Below are 17331 nucleotides of genomic sequence, written 5' to 3'. Positions count from 1 at the left end.
AACTTCTATGCAGAGTACATCCTGAGAAACGCTGGGCTGGAAGAAGCACAAGCTGAAATTAAGATTGCCAGGAGAAATATCAATAACCTCAGATATGCAGATGATACCATCCTTATGGCAGAAAGTGAAGAGGAACTAAAAAGCCTCTTGATGAAAGTGAAAGAGGAGAGTGAAAACATTGGCTTAAGGTTCAACATTCAGAAAATGAAGATCATGGCATTTGGTCCCATCACTTCATGGGAAATAGATGGGGAAACAGTGCCAGACTTTATTTTTTTGTGCTTCAAAATCACTGCAGATGGTGACTGCAGCCATGAAATTAAAAGACGCTTACTCCTTGGAAGGAAAGTTATGACCAACCTAGATAGCATATTCAAAAGCAGAGACATTACTTTGTCAACAAAGGTCCATCTAGTCAAGGCTATGGTTTTTCCAGTGGTCATGTATGAATGTGAGAGTTGGACTGTGAAGAAAGCTGAGAGGCGATGCTTTTGAACTGTGGTGTTGGATAAGACTCTTGAGAGTCCCTTGGACTACAAGGAGGTCCAACCAGTCCATTCTAAAGGAGATCAGTCCTGGGTATTCATTGGAAGGAATGATGCTAAAGCTGAAACTCCAATACTTTGGCCACCTCATGTGAAGAGTTGACTCACTGGAAAATACTCTGATGCTGGGAGGGACTGGGGGGAGAAGGAGAAAGGGACAACAAAGGATGACATGACTGGATGGCATGGACATGAGTGTGAGTGAACTCTGGGAGTTGTTGATGGACAGGGAGGCCTGGTGTGCTGCGATTCATGGGGTCACAAAGAATCGGACATTGAGTGACTGAACTGAACTGAACTGAATATACTGTCAGTCAAGAGAAAGCTTATGCTTTTTCCTTCTGTTTGAAAATATTATTACAAGAAAGGAATAAAATGGTAACAATACAGAGGGCATTTCAAACTTGTTTGCAAGGAGATAGCTGCTCCAATAAGGAAACATTAACTTGGATAGGGGGGGAGCTAACAGTTTGTACTATGAAACCAACTGAAGTTCAGAGAGAAACAGAGACTCAGAAGACAGATTAAATTTTTGCTGGTATCTTGTCCAGACTCTGTTGCTTTATCTTTCATTCCAACTTTTCACAGTAGTTTTTTAGGCTTCCTTCCAAAGAATGTGCTGCTCTACTAGTCTAAACAAAGCAGAGCTAATTAGATTGGCAAAGTGACTTTGTTAAGCATATGTCTTTGTACTTTGTAATTTTGATTTATATAAACACAAATTTTATCCTATTAATCAATGGGTTTGTGACAGTGCCAGGCATTATTTCAGTGCAAAAACTATTTTAAATGAAGTTAATTTATATACAGAAAGAGTAGTAGGTTGCTAAATGGTTTAGTACATATATTTTTTCAATTACACATATATATACATGTACATATAAGCACAACAAGCACATACACATCTATGATATATATAAACACCCTTACTGATTGTGAAAACAAGCCCCTGAAGTAGGTAAGGCAGAGATTAAAAGTTTACAATGGAGGACACATACTTAAGGTTAGAGAGGTGACTAATACAAACAGTCAAAGAGTAAATGAATAGTAGACTAGGCCAATGCTCCAGGCTTCTGATAACCGATTCTATGCTCTACTCATTAAAAATCATCAAGATATGATAGAAATATAGAACTGAAATATATTTCTTAAGTTACAAATGAAGTAGTGCTTCTTTCTCCTGTATCTTTAAGATAAACATTTCATAAAATTATGAAATTAATAATTATTATTCATGTACCCAGAATAGATATTTCTCATTGCAATGATTCAGTTCTGGTACTTGAGTTCTTTAAGTCATTAGTATAGAGATGTGGTGGTTAAATCTGCTTTGCCCACAAGATGACACAATTTGGTTACTACTCTCTCATCAATTTATACTTCTGCCTGTGTCCTGCGATTATGTTTATTTTGTTTAATCTGGCCATTTAGTAATTAAGAAATAATATAGATGAGAAAGAAGAAATACAACCAACAAAGTTACCATAATGTCTCTGAACTAGAAAAACTGTTTTTTTTTCTTTCTTTTTCTGTATTCTATACCTGAACATAGCTTCAACTTAAGTTCCAGAATCATATCACTAGGACTGACTTCCTGATTTCATCATTTGTTCATTATGTGACATTGGGTATGTTATTTAATTCCTCTAAATTTTTTATTTTATCATCAGTTAAAATTTCACAGGGTATGCCATATAATGGACTCAACTCAATGTCCGGAATGTACCCAGTTACTTTTATTATTTCTAGATCCACTATGTCTGCCTCTAAATATCATTATCACTTTTAGAACTCATAGTGTTTTCTTCCTGGTTGAACCCTAGAAACTGTTAAATATCTTTCAATGAACACATATATGTTCATTTCTTATTGTGTTCAACTTCTCTCAATTAAAAAAGTTGCTTATTAAATTAATCAACATTAATGACAGTCACTCCTAGTTACTACAGTATTAAGAAAAGCTATTAAGATGTCCATGTCTTTACTCTTATGTGCCTCTAAGGTCAATTTTTAGTCTTTTAAAAGTATCCTTTAAGCATGTTAAGTCCTAAATATCCCAGACTTTAGCTACTATTAAGAGTTTTATCACAAACAATTTTTGTTTAAGCTCTTATTATGTCAGTAATGGATCACTAAGCGTGGGATGAACTCATGGAGAGTTACAAGGAATCACGTTATTTGATTTTCTATGACCATACATAGTGCAATGTGTACTTGAAACTCAAGTTAGAGATTTTTGGAACCCATAATTACTATAAAGAATTGCTATTCTACCATATAAGCTCATTTCACAAATCATTCTATTTTGGACTCCCAGTAAATTTTTAAAATGCATGATTTCATCATGAGTAGGATTTCTGGAAGTCGTTTGCCCATCACAAAAGTGAAGGAGAGTGTATAATGATGCTCTTCAGAAGGATATTAGATTATTAAGTCATTATGTACAATTGTACATGAGACACTCATTACAGTCCCTCTCTTTTACTACTGCCTATCCCTGAGAATTGGAGGAGGCACTGGCACCCCACTCCAGTACTCTTGCCTGGCAAATCCCATGGACGGAGGAGCCTGGTAGGCTGCAGTCCATGGGGTCACTAGGAGTCGGACACGACTGAGCTACTTCACTTTCACTTTGCACTTTCAAGCATTGGAGAAGGAAATGGTAACCCACTCCAGTGTTCTTGCCTGGAGAATCCCAGGGACGGGGGAGCCTGGTGGGCTGCTGTCTCTGGGGCCGCACAGAGTCGGACATGACTGAAGCGACTTAGCAGCAGCAGAAGCAGCATCCCTGAGAATAGAGACTCTCTACCATCAAATAACAGAAATTATATTTTAATTGCAATTATATTTAAGTCCCCTTTTGTAACACTTTACAGACAAAAACACAGTATTTGATATTTGAATATTATATATGTTTTCCTGAATTAGAAAGATTTTTATGCAAGTATAGTAAATTGAGGAACAAAATGTAAAGAGATGACAAATATATTTTTAAATGTCTAAAGAAAATAAATGAGGGGAGAAATATTATTTATTAAGAGTTATACATTTTATATGATGTGTATTTGATATACACAACATGGTTTAATCACTGCCATCTACCTTTTTTAATAGGTCATTCTTGACTTTATCTCAATTAATTAGAAGGCAAAATTAATATTCACATAAATATAATAAATACCTTTTAATAACTATAGAGTAAATAATTGTAATTAAGTGTTAGTTGCTTAGTCGTGTCTGACTCTTTGCGACCCCATGGACTGTAGCCAGCCAGGCTCCTCTGTCCATGGGATTCACCAGGCAAGAATAGCAGAGTAGGTTGCCATTCCCTTCTCCAGAAGTATTTGTTATCATACAATTAACTAATACAAGTGATTTTTCAGTCAGGGCTCAATGAATATCTTCTTTATAATAATTTTTTTGAGATAGGATAGGAGCTTATAAAGTGATAAATTTATGCAAAAAGGGGAAAATGAGGGCTTAGTGTTTATTTTAGTGCAAATTAACATGTACATGTTGTTGCTAAAAGTTTGATATAGATGAAAAGAAAAGACACTTTAAGATTCCTATGGATTTGAGCTTATTTTCTGGGTAATATTAATGTATGGCTTAAATAAATTTAGGCTACCTACACAATAGCTGCCTAAACACCTCTTTCTTTGGACACCAACATATATCTAAAATGTCTTCTATGGGATTAAAATTAAGCAGTGATTTCCTACCCAAAGCTGAAGTCTCACCTATAGTCTCAGCAGTGAAACAGATTCAAGTTCACAGGGGGAATCTGAAGTCTAAATGCCAGTAATAATTATGGAGGGGCCGGAGTGGGGGTCACAGGAAGAAAACAGAGCCAAGAATTAGGAGCAGAGATAGGTTCTGATTGATAGAAATGAGTGGGAAAAGGAACTGGCTATTTGATACAAATTGTATCAAAACAACTTGTAACTTTTACATCACACATACAGGCATGCATGTGTGAACAAACTGAGTCAATATGTGGCTTGGTTATTCTAGGCATTATATTTTAGTGCTTCCCATTTAACTTTTTTAAATTTTTACATGTATTGTTAAATAAATAGGTACTGAAAACAGTCTCATGTCCTACCATGGATCTTGTTTAAACCCAGACTAAGGCTGGTGGTCTACTGTCGTGCCATGCTCAGCCATGTCTGATTCTCTTCAACTCCATGGACAGTAGCTGGCTAGGCTCCTCTGTACATGGGATTTCCCAGGCAAGAACACAGGAGGGGGTTGCCATTTCCTTCTCCGCAGGATCTTCCTGACGCACAGGTGGAACCTGTGTCTCCTGCATTGTAGGCAGATTCTTTACTGGTGACCCATCAGTGAAGCCCTTTGGGGGTGTCTACAGGACAGGTTATTTCTTACTTAAGCTGCATGTCCCTTTGCCTGTATAATTAGCTGACAATGTTTCTCACTAATTCATCAGTTATAAGTCTTCCATCCCACTTTTATCTTCTAGAAACATACTAAAAGCTCTCATCTGCCGAGGACATGCAGTTATCTTATTGTGATTTTGGAATTATATTTATAAAAAATAATTTCACTGACATTTCAAGGGGTCTTATGAAGGAAAGCATATTTTTACACCTTGTATGAATAGAGAAAATTTCCAGAATTCCAAATTTCCTGTAGGAACAACTGATTGAATAAGAAAGTAACATTTAACAGTGTGGAAAACTAGAAGAGGAGGAGATTTTAAACAGAAGATTACATACTGAATATTAGTGGAAAAAACGAGGTTATCTTTCTATCCTCGTTAATGTACACACCAATCATGTATTATAAACCAAATAAGGAGAGATTTAATTAATTTTACCTTTACAAATAAGCTCTCTTGCAAAAGTAGACTAAAAACATGAAGATCAAGGCAATGTCTTTTTCTTTCTTCCAGTTTAGATTTTATAACTAAATGAAAAAGGACAATTAACAAGTGAAAAGGAAAATCACTGACAGTTTCAGAATCATATTTTCTAACAAATAAAGAACTATGGAATGGACCTTAGCTGTGACGATTTTAATCAATCAAACAATGTTTGCTCACCCTCAGGGTGCTGACAAGAATCCATACTGCTTCTCAAATAACCTGAGTTGTATGGGAGTGATTTTTGAGAACCAAAGGTTTGGGAACATTATAAAGCACATGTACCGAAACAGGTTGCTTGGTCCTTAGTTTTAAAAAAAAACAAAACACATGCAATTTACTTATAAAAGCCAGGCATTTTGTGCTTGCAGACTCTATTCTGCTTCATTTGTGAATGATCTTAGTTTTTTTTTTTTTTTCCTTTTTAACTTAAAAACATGGAAGCCTGGAACACCTGGCATCTGTCATGTCACACTCAAGTATTACAAGTGAAGGCATTGCCCATATCTAGAGATCTGTCTCACTAAGTCATGAGGATTCTTTGCTTTTAATTATCTCCAAGTGAAGCATGTCTGCCCCAGTTTGCATTAAGTATCAGAAATGAAACATATATTTTTCAGAGTTTCTTTCTCCAATAAAATCTACAAAGTAATGCAAGCTTTTTTTTGTTTTTGTTTGTTTTGTTTTTTAAGTAATATAGACATTGCACAGGCAACAGGGATCAAGATCATCCTGAAGAAAAAAAATGCAGAAAAGCAAAATGGCTGTCTGAGGAGGCCTTACAAATAGCTGAGAAAAGAAGAGAAGTGAAAAGCAAAGGAAAAAAGGAAAGATATACCCATTTGAATGCAGAGTTCCAGAGAATGGCAAGGAGAGATAAGAAAGCCTTCCTCAGTGATCAGTGCAAAGAAATAGAGGAAAACAATGGAGTGGGAAAGACTAGAGATCTCTTCAAGAAAATTAAGAGATACCAAGGGAACATTTCATGCAAAGATGGGCACAATAAAGGACAGAAATGGTACGGACCTAACAGAAGCAGAAGACATTAAGAAGAGGTAGCAAGAATACACAGAAGAACTGTAAAAAAAGATATTCATGACCCAAATAATCACGATGGTGATCACTCACCTAGAGCCAGATATCCTAGAATGTGAAGTCAAGTGGGCCTTAGGAAGCATCAGTACAAACAAAGCTAGTAGAGGTGATGGAATTCCAGCTGAGCTATCTCAAATCCTAAAGGATGATGCTGTTAAAATGCTGTACTCAATATGCCAGCAAATTTGGAAAACTCAGCAGTGGCCACAGGACTGGAAAAGGTCAATTTTCATTCCAATCCCAAAGAAAGGCAATGTTAAAGAATGCTCAAACTACCACACAATTGCACTCATCTCACACACTAGTAAAGTAATGCTCATAATTCTTCTAGCCAGGCTTCAACCGTACACGAACTGTGAGCTTCTGGATGTTTAAGCTGGATTTAGAAAAGGCAGAGGAATCAGAGATCAAATTGCCAACATCCGCTGGGTCATTGAAAAAGCAAGAGAGCTCCAGAAAAACATCAATTTCTGCTTTATTCACTATGCCAAAGCCTTTGACTTTGTGGATCAACACAAATTGTGGAAAATTCTGAAAGAGATGAGAATACCAGAGCACCTGACCTTTCTCTTGAGAAATCTGTATGCAGGTCAGAAAGCAATAGTTAGAACTGGACATAGAACAACAGACTGGTACCAAATAGGATAAGGAGTATGTCAAGCCTGTATATTGTTACTCTGCTTATTTAACTTATATGCAGAGTACATCATGTGAAACACTGAGCTGGATGAAGCACAAGCTGGAATCAAGATTGCCGGGAGAAATATCAGTAACCTCAGATATGCAGATGACACCACCCTTATGGCAGAAAATGAAGAACTAAAGAGCCTCTTGATGAAAGTGAAAGAGAAGAGTGAAAAAGTTGGCTTAAGCTCAACATTCAGAAAACGAAGATCATGGCATCTGGTCCCATCACTTTATGACAAATAGATGGGGAAATAGTGGGAGTTTTTATTTTTGGGGGGCTCCAAAATCACTGCAGATGGTGATTGCAGCCATGAAATTAAAAAATGCTTACTCCTTGGAAGGAAAGTTATGACCAACCTAGATAGCATATTAAAAAGCAGAGACATTACTTTGCCAACAAAGGTCTGTCTAGTGAAGGCTATGGTTTTTCCAGTAGTCATGTATGGATGTGAGAGTTGGACTACAAAGAAAGCTGAGCGTGGAAGAATTTATGCTTTAGAACCGTCGTGTTGGAGAAGACTCTTGAGAGTCTTGGACTGCAAGGAGATCCAACCAGTCCATACTGGGGGAGATCAGTCCTGAGTATTCATTGGAAGGACTGATGTTGAAGCTGATACTCCAGTGCTTTGGCCACCTGATGTGAAGAACTAACTCATTTGAAAAGGTGCTGATGCTGGGAATGATTGAATGCAGAAGGGGATGATAAGAGAATGAGATGGTTGGATGGCATCACTGACTCAATGGACATGAGTTTGAGTAAACTCCAGGAATTGGTGATGGACAGGGAGGTCTGGCGAGCTGCAGTCCATGGCATCACAAAGAGTTAGACACAACTGAGCGACTGAACTGAACTGACAGAGAAACATAGGACAGGAATTTCTCATGTAGTTTACTATTTCTAAGGCTGCTGTCACTGATCACAAACAATAATGTGTAGAACACAGAGGATCAAGCATCTCTTTAAATGAAATACAAATGATAGACTTGAAAACTTTCTAAGGTAGATATAAGAGCTGCCTTGGAACCACAGCATGGATTAATTATTAATATATCCTGGGAAAATAAAATTCCATAAATATGATTCATGGAATTTCATTGCTTTCTTGACCCCTCTCCCCTAATCACTTGCTACTTTGGCATCAAAGCAAATTCATCCAAATAATATATGTTTTTAGATCTCTCACCTATTCAAATGCCTTTGGGAGTTCCCCTAGCAGAAAGCATAAAAGTAACAGTGAAAGCTCATGGAGCAAAGTTTCTAATGCAAAATTCTGCTGTGAATCTTCTGTCCCTCCCAACATGTTATATGACTTTGCCCTGAAAATATATTTTGTCTTCTGTATGAAAGAACTGTGCTTTTTCATTCTACTTGATTAACCTATCAGGCTGCTGCCTCTAAACACCATGTAAGGAAACCCAACCCAGCCTGTATCTCACTTCATTTCAAACTATCTATTACTCTCCTGTTTCCTTAGGATGACTTTTCCTTTTTTGGATTCTAGACTATCTTGCTCCACAATATATACTCAGTATAGACTTTACTATACTGATGATCTTTCTGGTGAGTCAAATCATCAGTTCTATTTGACTCTTCAATAGTCAAACATTATGTGAGAGTTGGACTGTGAAGAAGGCTGAGCACTGAAGAATTGATACTTTTGAACTGTGGTGTTGGAAAAGACTCTTGAGAGTCCCTTGGACTGCCAGGAGATCCAACCAGTCCATTCTGAAGGAGATCAGCCCTGGGATTTCTTTGGATGGAATAATGCTAAAGCTGAAACTCCAGTACTTTGGCTACCTCATGTGAAGAGTTGACTCACTGGAAAAGACCCTGATGCTGGGAGGGATTGGGGGCAGGAGGAGAAGGGGACAACAGAGGATGAGATGGCTGGATGGCATCACTGACTCGATGGATGTGAGTCTGAGTGAACTCCGGGAGTTGGTGATGGACAGAGAGGCCTGGCGTGCTGTGATTCATGGGGGCGCAAAGAGTTCGACACGACTGAGCGACTGATTGATCTGATCTGATCTGATTGATGTATTAGCTATGCCTCAAAAGAAGGCAATGACACCCCACTCCAGTACTCTTGCCTGGAAAATCCCATGGACAGAGGAGCCTGGTAGGCTGCAGTCCATGGGGTCTCTAAGAGTTGGACACGACTGAGTGACTTCACTTTCACTTTTCACTTTCATGCACTGGAGAAGGCAATGGCAACTCACTCCGTGTTCTTGCCTGGAGAATCCCAGGGATGGGGGATCCTGGTGGGTTGCCGTCTATGGGGTCGCAGAGTCGGACACGACTGAAGTGACTTAGAGCAGCAACAGCAAAAGTTAATAATTCTACAAACATTTTTTTTTTGACAATGTCTCTTGATTAAATAACTAAAATAAATGACTAACTGAAATACTTAAAACCTGTTAAGTATTAATATTAGTGCTATTATTATTTAAATATGTTTGTGCTCTTATTCTCACACACAGTCTATGTTCACCATTGTCCTAGATATCTGCAGACCCATGACTGTGAATAAGTAGTATTTAACTATTTAAGCTTTGATTTTTCTCACTGAACATTTGTATGCCCCTCATTCCTTTCCGTAGTAAAAAAAAAAATTTAATTTAAGAAACAGCATCAAAAATATAATATGAACATTGAAGCCATAAAATACTAGATTAAAATAGGATTTTTTTATTTTTAATTTTTGTTTAGTCTGGGAGCGAAGCAGGCTTTTGTGTGAATGACAACAAAGAACATAAATTTGACTATGTAAATATTTTCAAAGTTTAAGCATCTATAGCTTTCAGCATAGTAATTCTACTTTTAATAATTGTCCTTATAAATATTAATTGTTCCAACATATATGTGTATATATAATCTTTATGTATATAGCTTGCATATTATATATATATAATAAATATAATGAATACACATTTATAATTCTATGTTTAAGGATTTTCTTTACAGATACAATTAATCACGTGTATATATACACATTAAATATATACATACATATATATATACACACATAATGTATAGATATATATGTGTGCATATGTGCATATAACATATGCAGAAATGTATATCTTTGCATCATTAAAAGAAATAGTAACTAAATGGAAATGTCCTAAATTCCAAAGAATAATGGAAAAGTAAAATATAATTTTACCATTTCTACATGATGGGCTATTGTATAGGTATTAGAAAGAATGAGCTAGGCTTAATGTACTGATATCCAAAACACATAATAAGAAAAAAAGAATGTCACATGCTAGTAAAATTTTTTATGTAGAACTGGATCTTATTTTTTGCTTAAATAATATGGAAAGGATTCTTGTATGAGACCAAGAAATTATCATTTTTAAATCTGTCATTTTTAGGTGTTCCTAAAAATTAAAATTAGTCTGTTTATAGTTCACTGATCAACCTAACATTTCAAGTTGTCTTTTGGCCAGCACTGGTTTTGGTCTCACTATCCTCTTCCTGGGGCTTCCCAGGTGGCTCAGTGGTAAAGAATCCACCTCCAATGCAGAAGACACAGGTTCAACCCATGGGTCAGGAAGATCCCCTGGAGAAGGCAATGGCAACCCACTCCAGTATTCTTGCCTGGGAAAATCCCTCGGACAGAGAAGCCTGGTGGGCTGCAGTCCACGGGGTCGCAAAAGAGTCCAACATCTCTCTCTTCCTGACCATAAAAAGATATATACATACAACCGTTCCCTTTACTCTGTTAATGAAACAGTGCTCCCTCGCAATCTACATTTTCATTTCACAGTGTTATTTTACTGAGAGAGATAAGATATAATCTATACAATACACAGAGCAAAAAAGGGGGAAAAATACTCAAGGATGGATCTCTTAAGTTTGCTAATCCAACACTGCTTTAACCAATCAATAGTTAATCAACGATTAAAAGAATGCTTATGCTGGAAAATCAAGTCAAGAATGCATGATCATATATATGCGTTAGTAAACTGTATTGGTGTTTTTCTTTCTGGCTTACTTCAGTCTGTATAATAGGCTCCAGTATGATACTGGTTGCTTGGGGCTGGTGCACTGGGATGACCCAGAGGGATGGTACAGGGAGGGAGGAGGGAGGGGGGTTTGGGATGGGGAGCACGTGTATATCTGTGGTGGATTCATGTTGATGTATGGCAAAACCAAAACAATATTGTAAAGTAATTAACCTCCAATTAAAATAAATAAATTTATATTAAAAAAAATTAAAAAAAAAAGACAGTAAGAAAAATAAAGTTGGTCGAAAGTAGAAAAAAACAAGAATGCATGATCACTTTTATTCCATTATTACTAATTGTTATTTATAAATTTTGTTCTTTATTCATCCCACTTAAAAAGAATAATAAATTATTTCAACTGCACATGGAATCAAAAGTATATTTTTAAGAATATTACTCTATTCACATGAATTGCTTTTTTGTTTGTTTGTTTGCTTTGTACTTTTCAACCTTCTGCTAATTACATACCTGTAGCCTTGGCTAAGCAATATTAGTTACCGTTTTGAATTGAACCTCTCATATAAAACAATCTCCTTTCTTTGCACATTCTTTACAAGTACTACAAGAAATAGTATGTCATCTTTCATTTACAGAGGATTCAAATGAGCGATGTTTCATTTCTTTACTATATACTTCTTTACTGTAAATTAAATGTAATGAAAATTTATTACACTAGCAATAAACTTCAGACATTTAAACAAGGACAATCTGCACTGCTCCTGCACATAGAAGCAATGAATTTTCCTTTTGTCAGTACTTGCAGCTAGATCTCTCAGCTTGGCTAAAAACTTCCTACGGTCAGAGTACCTTTCAATGGACATTATTTCTATGATATGGTTGTCAGGACTCCACATAAAGAATTGCAGCATTGAAATATATTTACTTATTTTTCTAATTACAAAAGTAACATATATTCACTATAAATGTGAGATGTCTAAAAATTTTTAAGAAAAATTTTTTTCATATTTTGACTCCCCAGAGACATGGCTATTTTGTGTGTCTGTATACATGCTGTATAAAAATGAACTATTATAAAAATAACACTCTAAAATGTCCATCTTTAATTAAACATAGGTATTCAGTAATTACTTATTAAATTTAAAAAATAGCAAACTTTAGTGATATCACTTATATGTAGAATCTGAAAAAACAAACCCAGAGAAAAAGTAAAAAAAGGTTACCAAGGGTTGGGAGAGGGGGAAAATGGAGAGATAGTGGTTAAAAGGTTCAAGATTCCAGTGTAGGACAAATAAATTCTGAGGAGCTACTTGGTAGGGAATGGTGGGTATGCTGCTGCTGCTACTGCTAAGTCACTTCAGTTATGTCCGACTCTGTGCGACCCCATAGACGGCAGCCCACCAGGCTCCCCCGTCCCTGGGATTCTCCAGGCAAGAACACTGGAGTGCGTTGCCATTTCCTTCTCCAATGCATGAAAGTGAAAAGTGAAAGTGAAGTTGCTCAGTCATGCCCAACTCTTAGCGACCCCATAGTCTGCAGCCTACCAGGCTCCTCTGTCCATGGGACTTTCTAGGCAAGAGTACTGGAGTTGGGTGCCATTGCCTTCTCCGAATGGTGGGTATAGCTAATAAAAACTGTATTATAAACCAAAAAGTTGCTAGGAGAGTAGATCTTTTATATTATTATCACCAAAAAGAAATGTGTTTGTATGATGGATGGAAGGGATGGAAGTGTTAGTTAATACTACCATGGTGAGTATACTACCATCATACTTTACAACATATGAATATATCAAATCAACACATTGCACATCTTAAAATTATACAACGTTATATGTCAATTATATCTCAATAAAGTTGGGGAAAACAGTAACTTCTGTTTCAATCAAATATAATTTTTTAGTTAAGAAAAAGATTAAGGGATTTACAAATACACACATTTTAAAATATGCACATAAATCTAAGTCCTCTTTCCTTTCATTTTCATAGGAAATACAGCAAAGACTCACAGAAATGTTAAAGTAGGTTTTTTTTTTTTTTTTTTTTTTAAAAAAGAGGGAAATTGGAAAGCAGACAGGAGGAAGAAGAGGAACAAGTGGGGATACAGAACAAAGTAACTGATCACGAAGCTTGGTGTTAAAACAATAGTGAAATTGGAATACAATTAAAAGTAAGTAACTATCAGTAGATAGATTTTTTTTTTTCCTCTAGTCCCAAACCTTTGTTCAGGCAATATCTGACATTTCTTAACAGGGCAGGAGAAAGGCTCCTCTGATGACTCCTGCTCACCGTGACAACCACAAATCTGCAGATCACAGGTGAGGCAGGTAGCCTGTCTCTGAACAAAGCAATCTGTGTGGGAAGTGAGTTGAGGAGAGAGCTGAGAAGAGCAGTGGGAGAGATGAGGAATGGGTTGGAAAGAGGATGCAGAGACACCATGGCTTGGATGGCTACTCTCGTATTTCAGTTAACTGTTTAATCTCCAACTGTAGTTCACTCTATCTCTTTAAAATTGGGGTTCCATTGTTTCTAAATTATTTTTCATTTCTATTCTTTTTCTCCTCCTTTAAAAGAAAGTATCTTGTTTTTTAATATTTAGTCTTTATATTATAATCTCACTTCAGGTGTTTGGCCTTCATGGTTTTAGAAATAAAGAATAAAAATATACTTTGTACGTACAATAGACTAATGTAACAAAATGGATGTAAACAAAATGGATGTAAACAAAAATTTAGGTTCATGGCTTCTCTCTTGAACAAAAGAATGGCTGATAGTTCTGTTTACCAAGATAACAAATATTCTGATTTGAGGAAGTGGACATTTTGGTGGGGAGTGGGAATATGTCATTTTTTTTTAAGACATATTCTTTGAGACATTTTTTAAGATAACCAAATGGAAGGTCAAGAAGGGTACACTGGATTCTATGGCTTTACAGTCATAAATCAAAACATAAATTTCAGAACAATCACCATAGTACATTATGTAATAAGAATGTTACAAAATACTGTTTAATGTCAAATGAATTTGTTAAAAGCAATCTCTCTCAATGAAGGAAGTTTTAGTATTTTAAGCACTTTGATGTTTTTGTTTTGTGAAATGTTCTTATACATTATAGCATTTTTTAGCATCCCTGGTCCCAGGTGACTAATTACCAGTCATGTCCATCCAATCTCGTGACAACCAGACATCCATTTCACACACATATGCTTTCAGGAGTCCCTCACAAGAGCTGTCCTGCTCACTTCCAACCTCTACGGGGTAAACAAAGTCCAAAAATGCTTCTTTAATACCAAAGGATTTTTAAAAAGCCACACACTTCATGAATTACCAAAAGGATGGCATAATAAAGTTGTCTTCCAAAATATAGTTATCATTGAATTTCTACCTCATGGCATTCCACCGGAGAGTTGTGGTCAATAGTTTGGGAACCACTGATTTATGGCTGAGAAAACACATTAAGTTGGTTGTGCAGAGAACTCAGAATCACTTACTACATTTAGATTTAATTTGCTCTGAGGTTCTAAAATATTTTTTAACATCAAGGTGATATCAGATCTTATCAGTTGCTCAGTCGTGTCTGACTCTTTGCGACCCCATGAATCGCAGCACGCCAGGCCTCCCTGTCCATCACCAACTCCTGGAGTTCACTCAGACTCACGTCCATCGAGTCAGTGATGTCATCCAGCCATCTCATCCTCTGTCGTCCCCTTCTCCTCCTGCCCCCAATCTCTCCCAGCATCAGAGTCTTTTCCAATGAGTCACCTCATATTATACTGTAAAAACATTTTAAAATATGAAATACGTAAATAAAGAAAATACCCAATAATCCCTTCCTTCCTACAGTCTCAGAGAGAAAACTGTTAACACTTTGAGGTTAAATTTCCCAGATATTTACAGAATTCCTTCTTTACCTGTACTGAGATCAACCTTCCCACTTAATGGTCTTTAATTTAGGCATCTGTCAGAATCTATCAATTGTAGACCCTGCTGGACTAACTGTTAAATTGAATGTCCCTCGACCAGAAAAAGGATACTCACCATCACATTATCCACTTGACAATAGTAATCAAGAGCTCAGCTTAGAGCAACAAGATTTATGGTGGATTTTCTGAAAAACACACAGTTCCTTCTTCTTGAGTATATGAAAGTGTGTCTTTTGATTGTCACCCTGAGAAAATCACATATCTCCATGATAACGACCCCCCATGGTGTAGGCTTAGAGAACTCTGCCTTGGCATGGTGCCTCCATTTCAATGCAGGGCAATACCCAACCACACCATCCGCTTACTCCAAGAATGTCACCTTCACCACATTAAGATATGCTATCTTAAAGAGGCTAAAGGATCAGTTCATTCTTTGGACTCAGTTCCAGAAATAATTGTGCTTCTCTTGACCAAATAGTCATTTTTCCCCATTCTCTTTGGATCTCATAATATTTGAGGCAGGGGGAGCTACAAATACAATAAAACTTTGTTTCAGGTTCTAGAATATTTAGAACTAATCTCTTGGCCTAACTCTAGTAAGCGATGCAGTTCTAATGGCATATGTGTAGGATATTAATAGGAATCCTGATTTTATCTAATTTTCCATGCCTGATTTTACTTTTGACATCAGTGCCTCTCACCTCTTTCATCTGACTATTCTGTTGGAACACTTTGACATTTCTCATACATCTTCATAAAAGATGTATTTTATGAACACCTTTTTTGAAACAAGCCTCACATACATATTTACACACATATACATAGGTATATGTTTTGCTCTGGCTATGCTATCATGAAAAAAAACAAAAATTAGGATAGTTTTCCCCTCTTCCTTTCTTTATGCACTCAGGATGATGAAGGATTTATAACTCCAGCATGGCTTTCTGTGAATTTCTAATTTTATTCAACTTAATACAAACTTTTTGCTTTCCTACCATGTAAAAGATACTAAAAATAATAGTAATTAAACTAAGATTTCTAGTTAATATATTTACATTCATATACTCTTCCATTTGCTAATTTTCATCACTATTTGCTCATTTGAATGTCACTAAAAAAAACACTTTGAGGTAAATTATATAGGAATCATTTTACAGAATAGACTAGAGAGAGAAAATGACCCTAAAACAACTTACAGAAATTCACAGCTATTCAGATAGTCCACACTCAGAATCCATACAAACATTTCTTGATAAATAACAGCAACAAATGGCAAAATGTGCTTCAAACAGTGGGTACAAAATGTTTAGTTATTTTAAACTGTAATATAAAGAAAGATCAAAGTGGCTTAAAAGTAACATATTGTGCTCTGGGTATTCAAGTTTCTTGCTGAAAGAATCAAAGAAGGATTCATGGAAAGACAATTATTTGAGATGAAAGTTACGTATTTTAACAACAGACATAAAATAAGAAAGGATGGTTTTCAGGAAAATAAACTACATGGACAAAAATGCAGAATGAGTTAAACATGTGGCATTTTGGGTGAAAAATGATTTACTTACTTTACCTTATACTTAGGATGCGTTTAGAAAAGTCAAAGGACTTAAAAAGGCTAAGACAATTGAGATCCCTATATTATATACAATGTCAAGTACTGTCCTACCGTCAGACAATGAATTCTGCCTCTGCTTTTGCTTCAGAAATTCTGGAGAGACTACAAAAAGGGATCCTAAAATAATTGTGACAATAAAGGCGATCTCTTGTTTATGGCTGAGAATTATAAAATGGTGCCTGTATTTATCACATCAAACTACCTCCAGGACTTTACACCAATTCTAAAGGCATTTGTTCTTTGATGATGGGACAACTAAGTTCTTACTGCCTCCTCAGGATTAATAACATAGGCTCAGGGCCTTAAAGAAAGAGAAAATTGTCCCTTTGCAGCTTGAACATTAATCTCTTATATTCAGAGCAAACAACAGGATTTTAACAGCATTTCTGAGTTATGAGAGCTTCTGCCTAAAGTTTTACTGTAGTAGGAATATTTGAACTTTTGTCCAATTGATGAAGCAGCTCTAAAAACACTTGTGAGTCCCTCGTAAGTTAGCATTTGGACTGATCATCTCATTTCTATGCTGCTCGACACTCAGCTTGTTGTTGCCCAAAATCATAAAATAAAACTGGAAGTAGAGCTTAAAATTAACACAAGGGAAGAAAATCCCTTGCTT

At 36.2% G+C, this 17331-nt stretch overlaps 1 protein-coding gene across 21 annotated transcripts in view; it reads right to left on the bottom strand.

Annotated features, from left to right (window-relative positions):
* The window catches only part of CCSER1 (coiled-coil serine rich protein 1), a 1487998-nt gene that overhangs the window by 530900 nt on the left and 939767 nt on the right, over window positions 1-17331 (bottom strand). Inside the window, exon 10 of one of the 21 annotated variants that reach the window (XM_086406539.1) lies at window positions 11132-14953. The exons of the other annotated variants lie outside the window; for them this stretch is intronic. Coding sequence (XP_086262665.1) covers window positions 14939-14953 — 15 coding nt within the window. The 3' untranslated portion in view covers window positions 11132-14938. Of the gene's footprint in view, window positions 1-11131; window positions 14954-17331 lie in introns of those variants that run through there. 21 annotated transcript variants of the gene reach the window in all.

The sequence above is a fragment of the Bos grunniens genome, chromosome 6, assembly GCF_055505025.1.
Source record: "Bos grunniens cultivar Pamir isolate PY7600 chromosome 6, Bosgru_T2T1.0, whole genome shotgun sequence".
In the NCBI taxonomy this organism is placed as follows: domain Eukaryota; kingdom Metazoa; phylum Chordata; class Mammalia; order Artiodactyla; family Bovidae; genus Bos; species Bos grunniens.
The sequence above is the reverse complement of the archived record's forward strand: the minus strand, read 5'-3'. Positions and strand labels throughout refer to the sequence as shown.